The following is a 17,365-nucleotide window of genomic DNA, read 5'->3' as shown; positions in this document are numbered from 1 at the left end:
AGTAGCAGGTCTGGCAGAAAGGTCAGAACTTAAAATGTAGATGTGAGACTCATCTTTGTAAATGTGGTTGAAATCAGGAGAGTGAATGAAATTGCCAAGAAATAATCAGAGAAGGGAAGAAGGACTTATGGGGAAAACCTTGGGAGAACATTGCTTTGGGGAATTAGGAGAATGAGAAGCCAGTGAAAAAAGACAGGGGAGAATTTAAAGAGCTATATGTATGCATTGCTCTGTGTGACCATATCAAATATATCAAGATTATAGCTTCTTTCAGGCATTAGAAGTTGGAATTAGTAGTCAGAGAAAACTTACTAATGTTCAAATTGGTATTTTATTGAGCAAAGGACATGCAGGAACTTGACTGTGACTGAGGTCCCAGCATTCCCATAAATCTGGGATACATAGTGACACAAATATTGATCCAAGTTTTCACCAACCTAAAAATGCCTAATTTCTGCTTGGGACCCACAACCCTTGGCTGGAGGGACCCACTTGCTGGTGCCACAAGCATTTTGGGTCTCTCAGCAATAACCACATAGAAATGGACCATTATAGCACAGATGATTATAGCAAATGGATCAGGTATGATTACACTGGTGTTGTATAAGAACAGGAGATAAAGAAGGCACACAATATTCCAAAAGCATCCAAGCACACTGGCTGGCCATTGAATAGCTTCCTTAGACCTCCACAGGCCATGCTAACAAGCCCCCCCCCCTTGGACTGGCACACTCTGTGCGCCTTGAAGTACCACATAAATGCCAGCTCTTTTCATGGGAGCATAATGTAATGGGAGGGGGGGAATGTGGAATCAGAAGAAATCTAAATCTGAATCTTTTGTTGTTGTTCAGTCATTTTCAGTCATGTCTGACTCTTAGTGACCCCATCTGGGGTTTTCTTAGCAAAGATACTGGAGTGGTTTGCCATTTATTTCTCCAGTTCATTTCATAGATGGGGAAAATGAAGCAAACAATGATGTACCCAGGGTCACACAGCTGGTTAAGTATCTGAGACCAGATTTGAACTCAGAAAGCTAAGTCTTCCTGATTACAGGTCTGGCACTCTCTCCACTGTGCCACCTAGCTGCCCTGAATTCTACCTCTGGCTCTGTGACTATGGGCAAAATCATGTAAGCTCTCTAAGCTTCTTTCTTCATCTGTAAACTAAGAGTGATAATAATAGTTGGTATTTATGTTGTGTTTTAATGTTTGTATGCCTTATTTATAACATCCCTGTAAGGTAAATAGGTATTATTTTCATTTTACAAATGAGGAAACTGAGACTCGGAGATATTAAGTGACTTACCTAGGGTTTCCCAGGAAAGGTATAATATCCTTATCTCTCATGATTCCAAATCCAGGGTTCTTTCTACTACACTATATCCCCTTTCAATAATTATACTATCTGAAGTTATGTATCTTATTGCTTTGTCGTAACCATCAAATTAAAATAATGTATGTAAAGTGCTTTATAAATTGTAAATGTTACATAAATGCCAGATATCATTAGGAAGAGAGCCAGAAGAGAGTGTAGTCTTTGAAACCAAGGGAGGAACGCATGTCCAGAAAGAGGGGGTGGTCAGCAGCGTCACATGCTGCAAAGAAGTAGGAGGAGGCCTGGGAAAAAGCCATTCGTTTGGCAATTGAGAAGTCATTAGGAGAGAGCAATTTTAGCTGAGTGGTGGGGCTGGGAGCTAGATTATACGAAGTTGATAAAAAGAGGTTTGTGAGGAAGAAGTTGAAGGTATTGGATAAAGAAAGCTTTTTCTAGAAGTTTGGTAATGATTAGGGAAGAGAGGGATAATAGCTGCTTGGGAGACAAGGGTCAAGGAAGGATTGGATTTGGTGGGGGTTTTTTCTTAGAATTCTGGGAGACCTGAGCATGACTATGAGGAGCCATTGAAATTGCTGCCACTACTATTTCCTAAGCATAGGCCTATGTCACTGTTTTGGCCCAGTTGTTAATCTCTGAGAAGCCTCCCCATGCTTCTTTGGTGAGATTAGCAGTTGGCACCTGTCTCAGTGTGCCCTGCAAACACCAAACTTCTGCCTACCCTTTTTTCATATACTTCTTCTCTACAGGCTCAAGATGAATGCAATGCTAGAAACCTCCGAGCTGCCTGCTGTGTTTGATGGGGTGAAGTTAGCTGCTGTGGCTGCAGTGCTCTATGTGATCGTCAGGTGTTTGAATCTCAAGAGCCCGACAGCCCCACCTGACCTCTACTTCCAGGACTCTGGGCTGTCTCGATTTCTGCTGAAGTCTTGTCCCCTTCTGACCAAAGAGTAAGTGATTACTGCAATCTTCTGCCCAGTTATGTTGCTTGATTTTCAGAGAGAAGCCTGCTGTTAAACCTACTTCATTTATGCTTTGAAAATAAGTTGACTTTTATACTATAGAGTTCAGGAGGGTTGATCACTATCTGTGACTTTAAATATGGGCTTTGTTAAGGTCAGCAGCAGGTGCCACAATGGCATCTGCATTTTACTTTTACAGTACCAGAGTTAGAAATAGAAGCAATGAAGTCTTTTCTCTTCCTCCCCTCTCCTTCTATAACAAGGTGGTACAATCAGGGTTAGGGACTTCATAAAAGAAACAATGGCACTTTAGGAGCAAAAATAAAGCCTAGGCAATCTAAAGCCATTTATCAAGCTCACCATTTCCCATCCTAGGTAGGTGAAGTGATCATAAATATTGAGCAGAAAAGCCATCTCAGCCCAAAGTATTTTAATGAGAAAAAAGCACAGACTTGCTGGGTACTTGCCAGTTCTCTTATGGGAAAATGTTTCAAACTTCCATTAGCTAATGAGAACATTTACTTTTAAATCCAGACAGGTTTCGTAAGACCCCAAGTGAACTAAACCATTTTTCCTTCAATTTATATTTTGGAGAAAAGGGAATACACTTTAAATTATTGGGAGGTTGGATTAGAGTGTGTGCTGTGGACAGCCTTGGATATGAGTCACACAGGAAAAGGAACTGCCATTTTCTAGGGTTGGGTAGTATTAAAACTTTGAAGAACAATGATAGAAATTCTGTAGTATTCCAGTATCAGGGATGGAGATGTTGGCAAAGGAAGCTGATTGGTTAAATTTCCAGACCAACAACAGAGACATCTTGCTCCTAGTGTTCTCGTTCTTTAAATCCTGTTTGGTGGTTCAATTCATGCTCAGCTGGCTACCATGATACACATTTTCTAATTGCTTCTTGAAATGGTTTAATTTCCTAAATAATTTCTTAATTTGTGCCTACTGGTTAAAAATCTTGTTGTATCTAAAGCTCTGTTAATTTTTTTTCTAGTACATGAAAATGGTACTCCAGTACTCATTTGGGAAGGGAGGGCACAAATATAGGGGCAGCTAGGTAGCATAGTGAATAGATCTCCAGGTGTGGAATTCAGAGGACCTGGTTTCAATTGTGGTCTCAGACACTGTCTAGCTATGTAACCCTGAGCAAGTCAGTTAACCCCAATTGCCTAGCCCTTGCTGCTCTTATATCTTAGATTTGATACTAAGACAGAAGGTAAGGGTTAAAGGGAAAAAAAGAATACTTCTTACTTTTCTTCTCTCCTTTATGTAATTTAGCTTTTTTTAGCTTTTTTTTTTGAAATAATAAATTACAAAATTTTAATGTAAGAAAAGGGACTCATGAAAAAACATATCATGTGATTAAATAGGAAAACTCTTCATTTTATTTTAATTGTTTACTTGAGAAGTATAAGGTCTATGATTTTATCAGTAGATTTGTGCTTCTTCCACTAACCAAGATTGTTACTGTGGTATGCCTTAAGAGTGGTCTTGGTGAGATGCAATGTCTCATCACCCTTCTGATGAGGAACTTGTCTGAATTATCTGGGCTGGTCCTTGGAGGACAAGCTAACAGTATGTTACCAATCCCATACTTAAAATCTTTCCACTATTGTAGTACCATTGTACTACATGTACTTATAAAACTATTGTAGTACCACCCCCAACCCCACGCACATATCACCAGAGCTTCTAACCTAAGGTAGAGCATCAATAGAGTTTTAATGTCTAGCAAATAAACAACCAGGATATTATTTTGGAAAACAAGTTTGTGGGAAACACATTTTAGCCCTTTGGAGGCTAGTAAGTTGCTCTCAAGTGATTTCCCTAGGAAATTCTCTGTGCTTTGGGTATTTGTATCTTCTATTGCTAGTGCTAAGCTCTGAATGCAGAATTTAAAAGCCATGGGAGTAAATCTTTTGGGAAAGGCTTTTCCCCCCTAAAGTACTGATAGATTGCAATATAAGACTTTTCATCCATTTTTTTCAATTTTCCTTTTGAAAGTGGAGCCTGAGGATTTAGCGATTTCACTATGTCTTCTTTCTTGTAAATAAAGTTAGAAAAAAAAAACATCCATTTTCTAAATCCCTGTTGTTCCCTGGTTTTCTTTCAAGAACGTCAAGATTATTGATAGTATTCATACTTTATGTCCAGTTTGCTTGGGGTGAGGCAACACATTCTTCGGAAACATCATACTAAGAAAATACCAGTGCCAAGAGAAATTATGTAACCAGATAAGAGGAGATAATATTGATATATATTCTGTATCATATAGAACTTGGATAATATATAGAGTACTGAATGAAGTTACAGTTCCTTCCAAAGAGTCTGAATTAACACAAGCTAACCAAGTGCCAGACATTAGGTTAGGTGAAAATTAGGCTAAGGGCATTAAAAATGTTTATTGCAACATTCAAAAAGTGTATCAAATTAAAATCTTACCCTTAAGTGATTTGTGCTAACACAGAAGCCTTACTCCACTATGATATTAGATGATTTTCCCTCCTAATTTGAAGAGTGGTGCTTCATGAATTCTTGAGACATTTAACATTGCCAGCAATGATCAGACTTGAGGAGTCTGGGGTTATTTGAACTTTTCCCCCCGACCTTTCCATGTCCATAGCCTTACTCTGATTAACATGTGGGAGATGAGTATTCCCTTAAAGGGGAAAGAGGTGGTGGTGAAAGGAGGTATCTAGGACCTTAGAGTCACATTTCCAGAGAAAGAGAAATGTATTTAAAGCTCTGTTTATATGCAGAGTTTATATATAAGTTTATATGCAGATCAGTGCTAATTTCCACCAGAGTATTCACGCATGACTAATTAGAAGAAGCTAGCGGAAACTGCTATTGCCCAGTTTCCAATGAAATATCACATAAGGTTTGATTAGTTACTAATTGTTCAGAGTATAAAGGAAAGCTGATTCAGCTTCTTTTTTCCAATAGCACCCCACCTCCTATTTTCCCCACTATAATAATACAAAGGTTTTAAATGCTTTAATTTCTCTTGGATATCCCCTTTCCAGCTACATCTATTTTGTGGGCAGAGATGGTCCTAGTTATCTCTGACGTATAGAGAGCTATAGTTTCTATAGTGCTCTATGATGGCTTCATTGAAATAGCCTTCATGTGCCTCAACTGACTTCGCTATATGATATGGAGTGCCCTCTGATCCCTTGGATCCCATTTGGCAACATAGATATTTGAAGAGAGAGATTAACTATGTGAACCAGTTACATCAAGTTAGTTACTGGCATATTGCCATTTTAGCTCTCACTTAGGTCAGATTTGGGCGTTACCTGGGATCTGCAACTGTGCTAATATTTGCACTTTGGGAGTTGCCTAGAGTTTCAGGGATGTGTTTAATGAATAACTCCAATAACAATTACCTTTTAAGTTCTATCCCTTTGGTTTAAATCTTACTTTTATGATATTAGGGGACTGTATTAAAATAACTAAAAACCTCTAATACTCAAGCACAAATTTCTTTGTAAAAAGTGACCAAAGGGAAAAAATGTTTTTAACCCCTCTCCATCTTGGAATAGCTATTTTAGCCTTTCTTGCTTTGTGTCCTGTTAGCCCTCTTGAACGTTAGGATTGAACTGCAAGGATGCTTAGTATGAAGATGGGGCCTTCTAAGGAACAACTTGCCCAAATCTGGAGTCTGAATCAGGACCAAGATCAGAGCTTGGGCCTTCAAATTAGATTCTCATCTCACATTCATCCATGTGGCTGGTGCTTGCCCAAAGCCAGTTTCTCTTTATAACTTCCCATGTAACATCCTTGTGGCTGTGACAAATTTTTTTAAGCCAGGGCAAGAAGATTTTCTGTCATGGGCCTAAGTGCTCATTCCAACAGCCAGATCACAAAAGACTTTCTAAAGGATAGGAGTGCTTATAGCCTTTTTCACTAACAAATCTCTTTCCAAGTTTGAAGTGTCAACAAAGACAATTTATAATCAAACTGTTGTTCTTGGTCAGCACTACCCACTTTGAAGAAGCAGTTCTTTTGAATTAAGAACCAAATAAGAATGTATCTTATTTTATCATCCTTGTTTCAGCAGAAGTCTGCAGGAAGGTGGAAGAAATTGGAAGAGAGGTGGTTTAAATTTCCATATGTATGGCATTAAAACTTTTTAAAAATGTGACTCTGCATGGGGAAGATAAAGGGTTTAAGTTTCAAATGAATTCATTTGTGAGTAAGTGAAAAGTCTGATTAAATGGAATGGAATAAATCTGGTAGAAATAGACGAATATATACTTAGTAATTCCTTTTTATTCCTAGGTATTTACTTTAGTCAGGAACAAGTAGACCAATACTCTGCTTAAAATTATAAGAAAAGCTAACGATTATACAAATTTCTTACTAGCTATCAGCATTGTAATATAAAGAGCAAATAATGAGACAGGAGATCTGGTTTCTAGTTTCAGCTCTGTCACTAACTTGCTGTGTGTGATCATGTCATTTAGTCTACCTGGGCCTCAGTTTCTCCATCTGCTAAGTAGGAACCTCTCAAAGGCCTCTTCCATCTTGAATATTACATGATCCTAGTAATGTAAGTTTCTTATATTAGGTATCAGCAGAGAACTGGCTATGTACCTACTTGCTTCCTTTTTGAAACATTATTAATGCAAATGGTAATGAGCAAATATGAAGATGAGATAAGGTTTCCTAGTAAGATGCAAATTGAATAAAGCTGCTAGGTTTACAAAGAGAGAATAGTTATGACTATAGAAAAACTGGGAATAGCAAGAGGTCAAATCCTATTTAGATTCTTAAAAGAAACAAAAGAAGACAAAATGGTTGTCTTTGTTTCTTCAGACTTCAGAAACTGTTTTGGGGGTAGAAGACCATGTGTGGACTTCAACCCAGGATTTAGGTGAGCTCAACTAGCTTATCTTTATCCTCTGATTTTAGAATTTTCACCATTGACTACCAGCTTGAGTAGTCATTTTGATATCAACTAACTGAAAAGGAGAACAGTAAAACCACAAAATTGTGCAGAAAATAAAATATTCAATAAAGTATGCTCAGAACAGCATGTCCCAGGGGAGGTCTCCTGAGGGGGCCATGCCTAGACGGCTGTCTCAGCTACCACCAGAAGAAATGTTATCTTGGAAATACATTCTCGAGGTAAAGAATTGAGGTTAAAGACCTGACAGCTACAGCACTTGTAACAGAGGACTTAGTGAGTTTCCCTATAGATACTCCCTTGTTACTAGAGGCCAAAGCATGTTCTTTGGATTATAGACAGATTGAGCCTCTGTTCTTAATGGTGTTGAGAGTAAGCAAATTCAGGATTAGTGGCCAAACAGACTGAGCACAACCTATGCCATTTATGCTTGTTCATTGAAGGGAAAGCCAGACTATTATTTTCAAAGTGCCTGCTGCCTCATACATTGAAAGCACTTCACTTAAGACAACTTTGAAGGACTTAAAAACTCTGATGAATGCAATGCCCAACTATGACTCCAAAAATTGATGATCAGTGCTGCCTATCTCCTGACAGAGAGGTTATGGCTTTGAAATGTAGAATGAAGCATATATTTTTGGACTTGGACAGTGTGAGAATTTTGTTTGACTGTATATTTTGTTGCATGAGCTTTATTTTTCTTTTTTCCTTTTAAATGATGCATGGGAGGGAGGGAAAGTAAAGGCCTGCTAATTGAAAAATGAATCAAAATGCAAAAAATGCCTGTGGATTGACTGACTGGTACCATAATTCAACTTGGTCTCCCTCTGGAACCGTGGACAAAAGTACTTTATATCCTTGGGTCTTGGTTTCCTTATTTATAAAATGACAGGGTTGGATGAAGTGATCTCTGAGGTCTAATTCTGACATTCTGTCATTTCTTCCAAATACAAATCTGCATCTCTATGATTTTTTTAAACCCTTAACTTCTGTGTATTGGCTCATAGGTGGAAGAGTGGTAAGGGTGGGCAATGGGGGTCAAGTGACTTGCCCAGGGTCACACAGCTGGGAAGTGTCTGAGGCCGGATTTGAACCTAGGACCTCCCGTCTCTAGGCCTGGCTCTCAATCCACTGAACTATCCAGCTGCCCCCTCTATGATTTTTGTTAGCACTATAGCATAAAATGCATTAGTATTTATAATTGCTAAATAAATCAGCAGGTTACCTTGAGCTCATCAAAAGTCATGCTATTCTAAGTTATAGATCTAACCCAATAATGAATCAGCCTTTGTGCTTGCACACGTTAGAAGCAGAGAGCATTTGAAGAGAGAAGACAGTTTGGTGGTGCTGTTAGGCAAGACCTTATATTTTAAAAACTGTGTCTTTCTGCCTACTGTGTTCCACAAATAGATGTAGGTGTTGGTCTGTTTTTGGCAATGCCGTGTATGCTTTGGAAAGAGATACAGAGCAGTTATCCAGCCTGTGGAATGAAACAACAATGTTGATCAGTAGAGCTCTTGGGAGTTTCTTGTTTGTATATCTGGAACATTTCCATTCCTATAACTGGAAATATTTGGAGAGTGAAGAATTTTTTTAAAAGTTCTTAAGGGTCAACCTGATATTTGGGTGGCATTGATCATCTACTACTCCCATTAGAGGCAACAGAAAACAGGATTCCACTAGACCAAGAATCAGAAAGACTTTCAATTCAGTTCAGATTCTGAATCTGACACTCAGCAGTTGACCAAGTCATTTCAACCCTCAAGCCTCAATTTTCTTATCTGTAAATGGGATAATAAGAGCACCCTTTGTAAGCCTTGAGGAGCTATATAAATGAGTTGCCATTATTATTTATGTTATTATTCTATATACACCCATTAGAATGTACAGCTTTTGAAGACAGGAAGTATTTTTGTATCCTTTTTATCCTCTAGCCCTCTGATCTTCCATTTCTTCCTTGAATTTGAGCCCAGATCTTCTTCCCCCAAATGTCATGCATACTCTTTCCATTATAATAACACCCTGCCTTGGGAATGAGGACTGAGAAGAGACTGTTGGATTTGACAATTAGGAGGAACTGGGGGGTTGATCTTGGAGAAAGCAGTTTCAAAGTTAAATGGTGAGGTAGGAGACAAGCATTATTGCTTGAGATGGAGAAGTGATTGGATGTGAGTAGTGTATATATAGACAACTCCTCTTTCAAGGAATTTTTATTGATCAGCTGAAGGGTAAGTGACAAAATGATTTCTTGAAAAGTAGAAGAGTAGCACCAAGCAGGTCACAGAGAAAGAGGTTAAACAGGTTTTTCTTCTCCTCACTGCATTCCCCCCACCCTCAATTTTCTCCCAGATTTTTAAAAAGAAAGGAAACAGTCACTTTGGTAGGTTTTTTAGGGCAGTTGACAAAAAATAGAAGAGTGAATGCCACACCCAAGGAATGTCCAGTAGTGCCAGCCAGCCTTGAAGAAGAAGTTCACTCTTGAAATGTAACTGAAACAAAAGAGAAAATGTATCTAATGACAGAAATGTCTCTGTAGGACAGATATGACTATAGCACCACCAAGATGTCTCTTTGGAATCTCTCTTTTTCTCCTAGTTCTCCTAGTCAGAAGAAAAAGAGACATTGGCGAGAGCAGGAAGAGGAGCCATATGTACAAAGGATTACATTGTGCTTGGATTAAACTCCATATTTTAGACCTAACCTTTGATTTCATTAGTACTGGAAAACTGATGAGGAAATTCTTTCAACTAATGCAGTTTGGCATCTGCTTTATAATGTCTTAGAACAGGACTTTTACCATTTTTATTTTATTTTTTTTATATATTTTTAAACCCTTAACTTCTGTGTATTAGTTCCTTGGTGGAAGAGTGGTAAGGGTAGGCAATGGAGGTCAAGTGACTTGCCCAGGGTCACACAGCTAGGAAGTGTCTGAGGTCAGATTTGAACCTAGGACCTCCCTTCTCTAGGCCTGGCTCTCAATCCACTGAGCTACCCAGCTGCCCCCCGCTTTTACCATTTTTATATCATAGCAGTCTAGTGAAGCCCATAGATCCTCTCTTGGAACAGTGTTTTTAAAAGCATAAAATATAATATATACCTCATGAAGGAAAGAAATTATATTGAAATATGATTATCAAAATAAAAGATTCAGGTTCACAGACTATTTGAAATCTCTCCTCAGACCCTAGATAGAGAATGAATCTTAAAGAAATGTTTGGGAACTGAGTAGTTACAGGAGTTACCTAAGAATAAAGTCTGTCAGAAGCAGAACTTGAGCCTGAGACTTTCTCATTTTGATGCCAGCTGCCCCCATGGCCACAAATACTTCTAGTAAATTGAAATGTTTAAAGTAAGGCCATAGCTAAAATTTTTAAGGGACTTTTATTTTAAACATGAAAGTTCAGGATTGATAATTGTTATCACATGACAAACATGATCTCTTTTACTTTGCCCTTTTGCTTAAGGCCTGTCTGCAAAGGGAAAGGATGTGTTAGGATAAGTTGTTGGATGCTTTAAAAAGTCGAGAAGGGAGTAAACAGAACAAATAAATGCCTTGCTGACTTCTTTAACAGGTACAGATTGTATCATATAGATAAGATATTCTAGTGCAGGATAGACTGAAACCAGATTTCATCTCACAAGGTTTAGAGGCCCTGAGAAGGACAGAGAAAGTGGGCAGTTGAATATGAAGGTGTGTAATCAGGGAGCTAAACTGGGATTTGAACCCAAGATGCTATATCCGTTATAACAGACTCCCATTTCTGTATTGTAGCACTGCCCTGAGGTCATTTCTTTATTATGTGGTATTTTCTTTGTTGAGTGTTACTGGTGGAATATTTTTTTAATATCCCTATTAAGAATCAGAAGGAAAGGAGAATGGCAGGAAGGATGGCTTGGTGATGAGAAGACAGGGCACAAACAAGGGCAGAGCGATTGATTTGCCTGGGCTGAGGGTTAGCTATAGATGAGGACACTTGGGAAAGTAGGATAGAGAGTCAAAAAGCTTAGGATCATGGATGCATTTTATTTTATCCAAGAAACAATTGGGAGCTGTGGCAAGGCTCTCATGATCAAAACTCTAGCAACTTATTTTTTTTATCATCTCTCACTGGGAGATAAAAATGTAATTGGCTCCTTCTTCAGACCAGCTGCTGGCTGTGTTAATGAGAAGCGTTGGATGTTATTGTTACCTGTGAACCTAACAGATACCTGACACTTTAGGGCAGGCATCCAGGCAGGGTGCAGCAGGATCTGGTGATAATAGCAGGCTATAATATACCATGTGGTTGTCCCTGAGCTTTTTATTTTTTTTTATTTTTCATTAGGGTTGTTTCTGACTCCTGTCCAGTAATAGAATGACAGAAAAACCTTAGATTTCTATTAATCTTGAGTATTTTCCTTGTCAGATTGTTTTATCCATTTCTTCTTTTTTCTTTTCAAAGTTCTTAAGCTCTAAGTCTTTTGAAACATGATACTCTGGTGTTAATTAGCCTTTTATATTTCATTTCTTGCCAACAGTGGTACCTGTCTACTATGGTTTTGATTCTGTAATGTCTTTTCTATAAATTCATCTCATTGTTTCTGCTAAGGCAAAAGTAAGGCAGCTTGCGTCTTTTGTTCCAGACCTCACCTTCTGTCTGCCTCTATGTCTCCTGTTAACTGTCCTGTAACAACAAGATTACTTTCTGTTTGATCCTGTCCTCAGGAGCCAGGCTCATCTCTTATGCTGTCTTACACATATATGGTCTGAGAATGTACACTTCCTAGAACACAAAGAGGAAGTTTAAGTTGAGGCATCTCTTAGCTTTGCTTTATAAAATTCAAAGTATCGTGGAGGAAATATAGCTATTTGACTATTTGTCTTATATTTTAGTATGTAATATCCCCAGAGAAATAGATCACAGGCAACTCAACCTATATGCCCTCACTTCCCACTAAACATACCATTCTCAGTTTATCTTGAAAAGCATCCTTTGTGAAGTGGTTTTTTTTCTTTTTTTAAGAATAAAAGAATTTAATTTTCTTGGGCTTAAATTCCCTTTAATTTTCTTGTGCCCACAGAGACATTTCAAACTAGATTGGTTTAAACTCTTTCTCCCCTCTTCTTTGATTTATTGTTATTTAAGCTGAACAGTAAGGCTTTGTCCTTTTTCTAGGTGCAGAATAATTGCCCTAGCTCTCATTTTTTCTTTGAACTGGCTTCATCCTTTTTTAGGAGCTGTATAAATATTTACTTGGATGTTTGCAGTAAAATATTAAACATTGATGAAGTGATCTAGGAAGCAGTGATGTGATTATACAGGCCCCTGAACTTCAAGGACTTGCTTGGCTGGAAACCTACATTGATAGCAAGTTTTTAAAAGATCAAAGACACAAGACCATCACTATGGAAAATGAGAAGTTTTTGTTGTGATAAGAGAAAAGATAGCTTATATTTATGTGGCCCTTTATTATTTAACTTTATAATTATTTAGTATACAACTTCAGAACTTATAAATTACTCTCATTTGAGCCTCACAACAAACCTTGAGGTAAGTAGTATGAGAATTTACAATATCTCCTTTTACAGATGAGGAAATCAAGATGAAGAAGTTAGTTGACTTGCCAGAGATCATACAGGAAGCAAAATTGGGATTTGAACCCAAGATGCTATATCCATTATAATAGATTCCCCTTCTGAATTGTTGTACTGCCCTGGGGTCATTTCTTTATAATGTGGTGTTTTCTTTATTGAGTGTTACTGGCGAAATATATTTTTTAAGATACTCCTATTAAGAAAATAGGGTTATTTTGTTATCATAGGATTTAGGAATTCTAAAATAGGAAATAGAAATAATAAGGATTAGCAGGATTTATGGTGTCCGAAACTTCTCTCTTTTTCTCTTAAGAGAAAAATTAGCCAACATTAGCCAATATCATTTGTTAGAATATAGGGAGTTTTCCTTACTTGAGAGTTCTCTCTAACAATGAAAATCATAGATCCTGCCTCTATGCCTATCCCTCATTGATAGTAATGTTGTTAGATAAACGTATACTTGTTACTGTGTTTAGATTATTTTGCCCATAATCTGAAATAAATTTTTATATCTACTATATCAGGTAGCCTATTCAATAGGTCAGCCAAGCCAGAAAGAAAAAATTGCTGCTAAACAGTAACACCATCTCTGAGACCTGTTTTGTTAAATCACTGCTGGTCTAAATTAACAGCCGGCTTGATCAGTTGTCTTGTAGTAAGCCTGAATGTGAGGTTCTTTGCTAAGTCACTGGTAGCCAAGTCTATTCATGAATACATATCTTTTCAAACCAAAAGATATAAAAGTTTCAGTCTGTGTTGCTAAAGATTGCCTGTGGCTTACTGCAAATTTAGGAAGTATCTTTTTGCTTCATTATTCCCACCATAAATTATCATAAATTATATAAATATGAATTCAAGGTCTCAAAATTTGTGTCACCAATTTATTGTTCAGTTCACTTACCAAGTTCACCTTGAGCCATAATAATGTCCTATAATTCAGAATTCTTTTGCTTTTAAAAACAAAACAGATAAACTTCTCATTCTGATATGGCACCTTCTACCCACCCACCCAAATAGTATCACAACCAAGACAAGTAAATATTGCCTATCTGCTTGGAGAGAGGTCTTTTCAGTTTCTGGAATACAAAGTTCAGATCAACTTTGTGTCATGGAAAGGGCACTAATTTATTTGGAGCTAAGAATACCTGGGTTTGGATCCTGGCTCTTTGAGACTTTGGGTGAGACCCTTAACTCCCTACTCTTAAGACATGAGTTTTCTCATCTGTCAAATGGCAGGGGGAGAAAGGGGAAAGTTCAGTTAGCCATCCTCTAAGGTAGTGATGGCAAGCCTTTTAGAGATGGAGTTCCAGGTCCTGCTTCTACCTCACCCCTCAGACTGAGTGTCATGCTGCCCCCTTATCCCACACAAGGGAGGGAGGAAATGCTCCCATTGGGCTGCTGGGTAGAGGGACAAGTGAAGTGAAAAATGACCTCAGCAAGTGTAGAGAGGGGGAGGGGAGTGGCCCCAGCGCTCTGCTCCCCTCCAATTCTGCCACCAGCTCCCCACCTTACCCCTTGGGTACTCCCATTGGGCTGCTGGGCAGAGGGATGGGTGATATGAAAAAAATGTCATCAGGCACAGCAGAGAGGGGAGTTGGAGCAGCCAAGCCCAAGTCCCTCTGCTTTTCTAGTAACGAGCTCAGAGGGAGGGCGGCCAAGTGCCCACAGAGAGAGTTCTGCATGCCATCTTTGGCAACCCGTGTCATAGGTTCCCATCACTGCTTTAAGGCGTCATCCTTCATTAAATCCAATGATTTTGGGGGATAAGTTCAAACTTCCTTCTTAGGTCATTTTGATCAATTCAATTCAGTGAATATTTATTGAATGTATTAAATACATTTCCTTACATAGATCCCCTAGGTTGCAGAATGACCTGGCAGACTTTTTTTTTTTTTACATTTTTTTAAACCCTTAACTTCTGTGTATTGGCTCCTAGGTAGAAGAGTGGTAAGGGTGGGCAATGGGGGTCAAGTGACTTGCCGAGGGTCAAACAGCTGGGAAGTGTCTGAGACCAGATTTAAACCTAGGACCTCCCATCTCTAGGGCTGACTCTCAATCCATTGAGCTACCCAGCCGCCCGCTGGCAAACTTTTTGAAATACAATTCAATAAACAAAAGTAATTTATAAAATTAATATATGTCCATTATAAATATTGATTAATAAAATATATTATTTGTAACAAATATAAAGCATTGTTCTGAGGATACAGAGCCAAAAGTGAAATCATCCCTTCTCTTAAAAAGGAGTTTACGTTTTACTGGGATCTGAGCAGCCCTGCCTTTCTCCCCAATTAAAATTGGACTTAACTTCTAGATTACAGTTTGGAACATTTTCCAGATCATCATAATTCTAAGTGCAGTCAACACTCAGTTCTATATACATATCAGGACGCCCATTCTGTGAAATGACTATATTTAATTTTTAGCTCCACACTTGCCACAATTCTGCTGCCCCTTGCCATTTGTTAGCGTTTAGGTAATCCTTTATTATTTGTTTAGTGTGTAATTTATACACAAGGAATTCAAACGAATTTTAATCTTAAGCCTTAGCAAAATACAATTAATTTAGCTTCCTAATTATAAAGATAAACTAGATGCCTTTGAAATAAAAATAGAAATGATGTTTGGATTACCTACTTTGTTGGATTATCTTTGCCCCTATGTTAAGGGGAAGGATGAGATAGTAATTAAGAGCTGATTCTAATTTGTATTGTCTTTAGAGGAGTATGATGAAACTGAATGGTGAGAGTAATTTGATTAGATAAAGGCAGACCCTTTTAGCAGGAAATACCTTCTGTGTAAAGAGATCATTTAGTAACCAGGCTTAGGATCAGAATTTCTTTCATATTGTAATATTTACATAAGGAAGGTATATTTTTCCCTTGTTTGTAGGGAAATGCGTACCTACCTTTGAGGGTCTTTTGGCCATTACTGATACAGAAAAATTTGATGATATATATTGACAAAACCTGGGTAGCAGCTCAAAAGGAAACTGTGCCAGGGCTCTACACACTATTTTCTATTTTAGTAAAAATTAATTTAAGCACCTACTTAGTTATATTAATCAAGACAGTAATAAATACTAGGTATGCAAAGATGAAAAATTATTATATATACTGACCTCAAGGAGTTTATAATTTAAGGTGGGAGTAGTATGATATATGCACAATGGGCAGCTAGGTAGAGCAGTTGATAAAGTGCAGGCCTGGAGTCTAGAAGACCTGAGTTCAAATCCAGTCCTAGACATTTACCAGCTATGTGACGTTGGGCAAGTCACTTATCCCTGTTTGCTTCAGTTTCCTTTTCTGTAAAAGAGCTGTAGAAGGAAATGGCAAACTATTCCAGGTTTGTTTTTGCCAAGAAAACCCCAAATGGCGTCACAAAGAGTCAGAGACAACCAAAAAGGCTAAACAACAACAAAATAATACGCAATAGAATATAATAAAAGGGCAAATGAAAATTCTAGACCAAGTGCTTTGATAAAATTTGAGGAAATTACTTTCACTTGGGACAGTGGTGGGGTTGGATGGGAAAGGCTTTATAGAAGAAATGCCTTCTTCAAATGTCACTGAAGAAGGAGTTTTCTACAGGTAAAGATAAAAGTTCATTCCAGAGATAGAGGAGAAAGTGGGAGACCAGGAGAGGTCAGGTAACTTTTGTGAATTCATGAAAAAGAAAGAATGTAGGATAAGATCCAGGAACAGGAACTCTAGATCAGTTTACCTGAATGTCAAACTCAGGGGAGGGACTAGTGTGAAATAAGGCAAAAAAAAATAAGTTGGCACTATATTGTAATATAGATTACCCTAAATGTCAAGCTTAATAGTTCATGTTTTCCCTTACTAGCAATATGGAGCAATTGAATGTTTTTGAGAAAGGAGTGGCATTGTCAGATATTAAAAAGATTATCTTGGCATTTATGTGAAGGATCAGTTAGCAGAGAGATCAGAAGCAAGAAATCCAAGAAAAAGCTTTTTAAAAAAAAATAGGCAGAGATGTCCATCCTCTCATCTGGTACTGATGATGTGAATAGTGAGGACATGACAGATATGAAATTGTAGACATAGAATTGACCAGACTTTACAACTGATTGGATATGGAGGTGAAGCAGAAAAGTAAAAAGTTATCCTACACTTTAAGGCCTAGGCAACTTGGAGAATGGTGACAACTATCAACAAAAATAAAGCAGTTAGGAAGATCTAATGATTTCTATTTTGGTCAAATTGAGTTTTAGGTATTACTGCAACATGCAAGTGGTTATGGACAATAGGCAGTGTCACTGGAGCCAAAAAGAGATCTGGAAGATATAAAGTTGTTTATGTACATAGATATGGATGATAGTAGAGTTAAAGATATAGATATATTTGTGAGTCATCTACATAGAACCAACCCTTTCAACCATGGAAGTAGATGATTTCACCAAGGGAAATAAGAGAGAGAAGGAAGCTAAGGATAGGGCCTCTGATTAAAAGAACCAGCCAGAGCTGGCTACCCATAATTTAGGGTTATGTCATAAAATGGAAATGAATCAGTTGCTGCTGTAGGGAATAAACCATCCTTAAAGTTCAGTACATG

General features: G+C 37.9%; 1 protein-coding gene across 1 annotated transcript in view; it reads left to right on the top strand.

Annotated features, from left to right (window-relative positions):
• Positions 1 to 541: 541 nt before the first annotated feature.
• LOC123253451 (nuclear receptor subfamily 2 group C member 2-like) overlaps positions 542 to 17,365 on the top strand; it is a 58,441-nt gene continuing 41,617 nt past the window's right edge. Inside the window, exons 1-3 of the mRNA XM_044682644.1 lie at positions 542 to 582; positions 2,082 to 2,282; positions 4,927 to 4,994. Coding sequence (XP_044538579.1) covers positions 542 to 582; positions 2,082 to 2,282; positions 4,927 to 4,994 — 310 coding nt within the window. The remainder of the gene's footprint in view (positions 583 to 2,081; positions 2,283 to 4,926; positions 4,995 to 17,365) is intronic.

The sequence above is a fragment of the Gracilinanus agilis genome, chromosome X, assembly GCF_016433145.1.
Source record: "Gracilinanus agilis isolate LMUSP501 chromosome X, AgileGrace, whole genome shotgun sequence".
NCBI classification, from domain to species: domain Eukaryota; kingdom Metazoa; phylum Chordata; class Mammalia; order Didelphimorphia; family Didelphidae; genus Gracilinanus; species Gracilinanus agilis.
The sequence above is the reverse complement of the archived record's forward strand: the minus strand, read 5'-3'. Positions and strand labels throughout refer to the sequence as shown.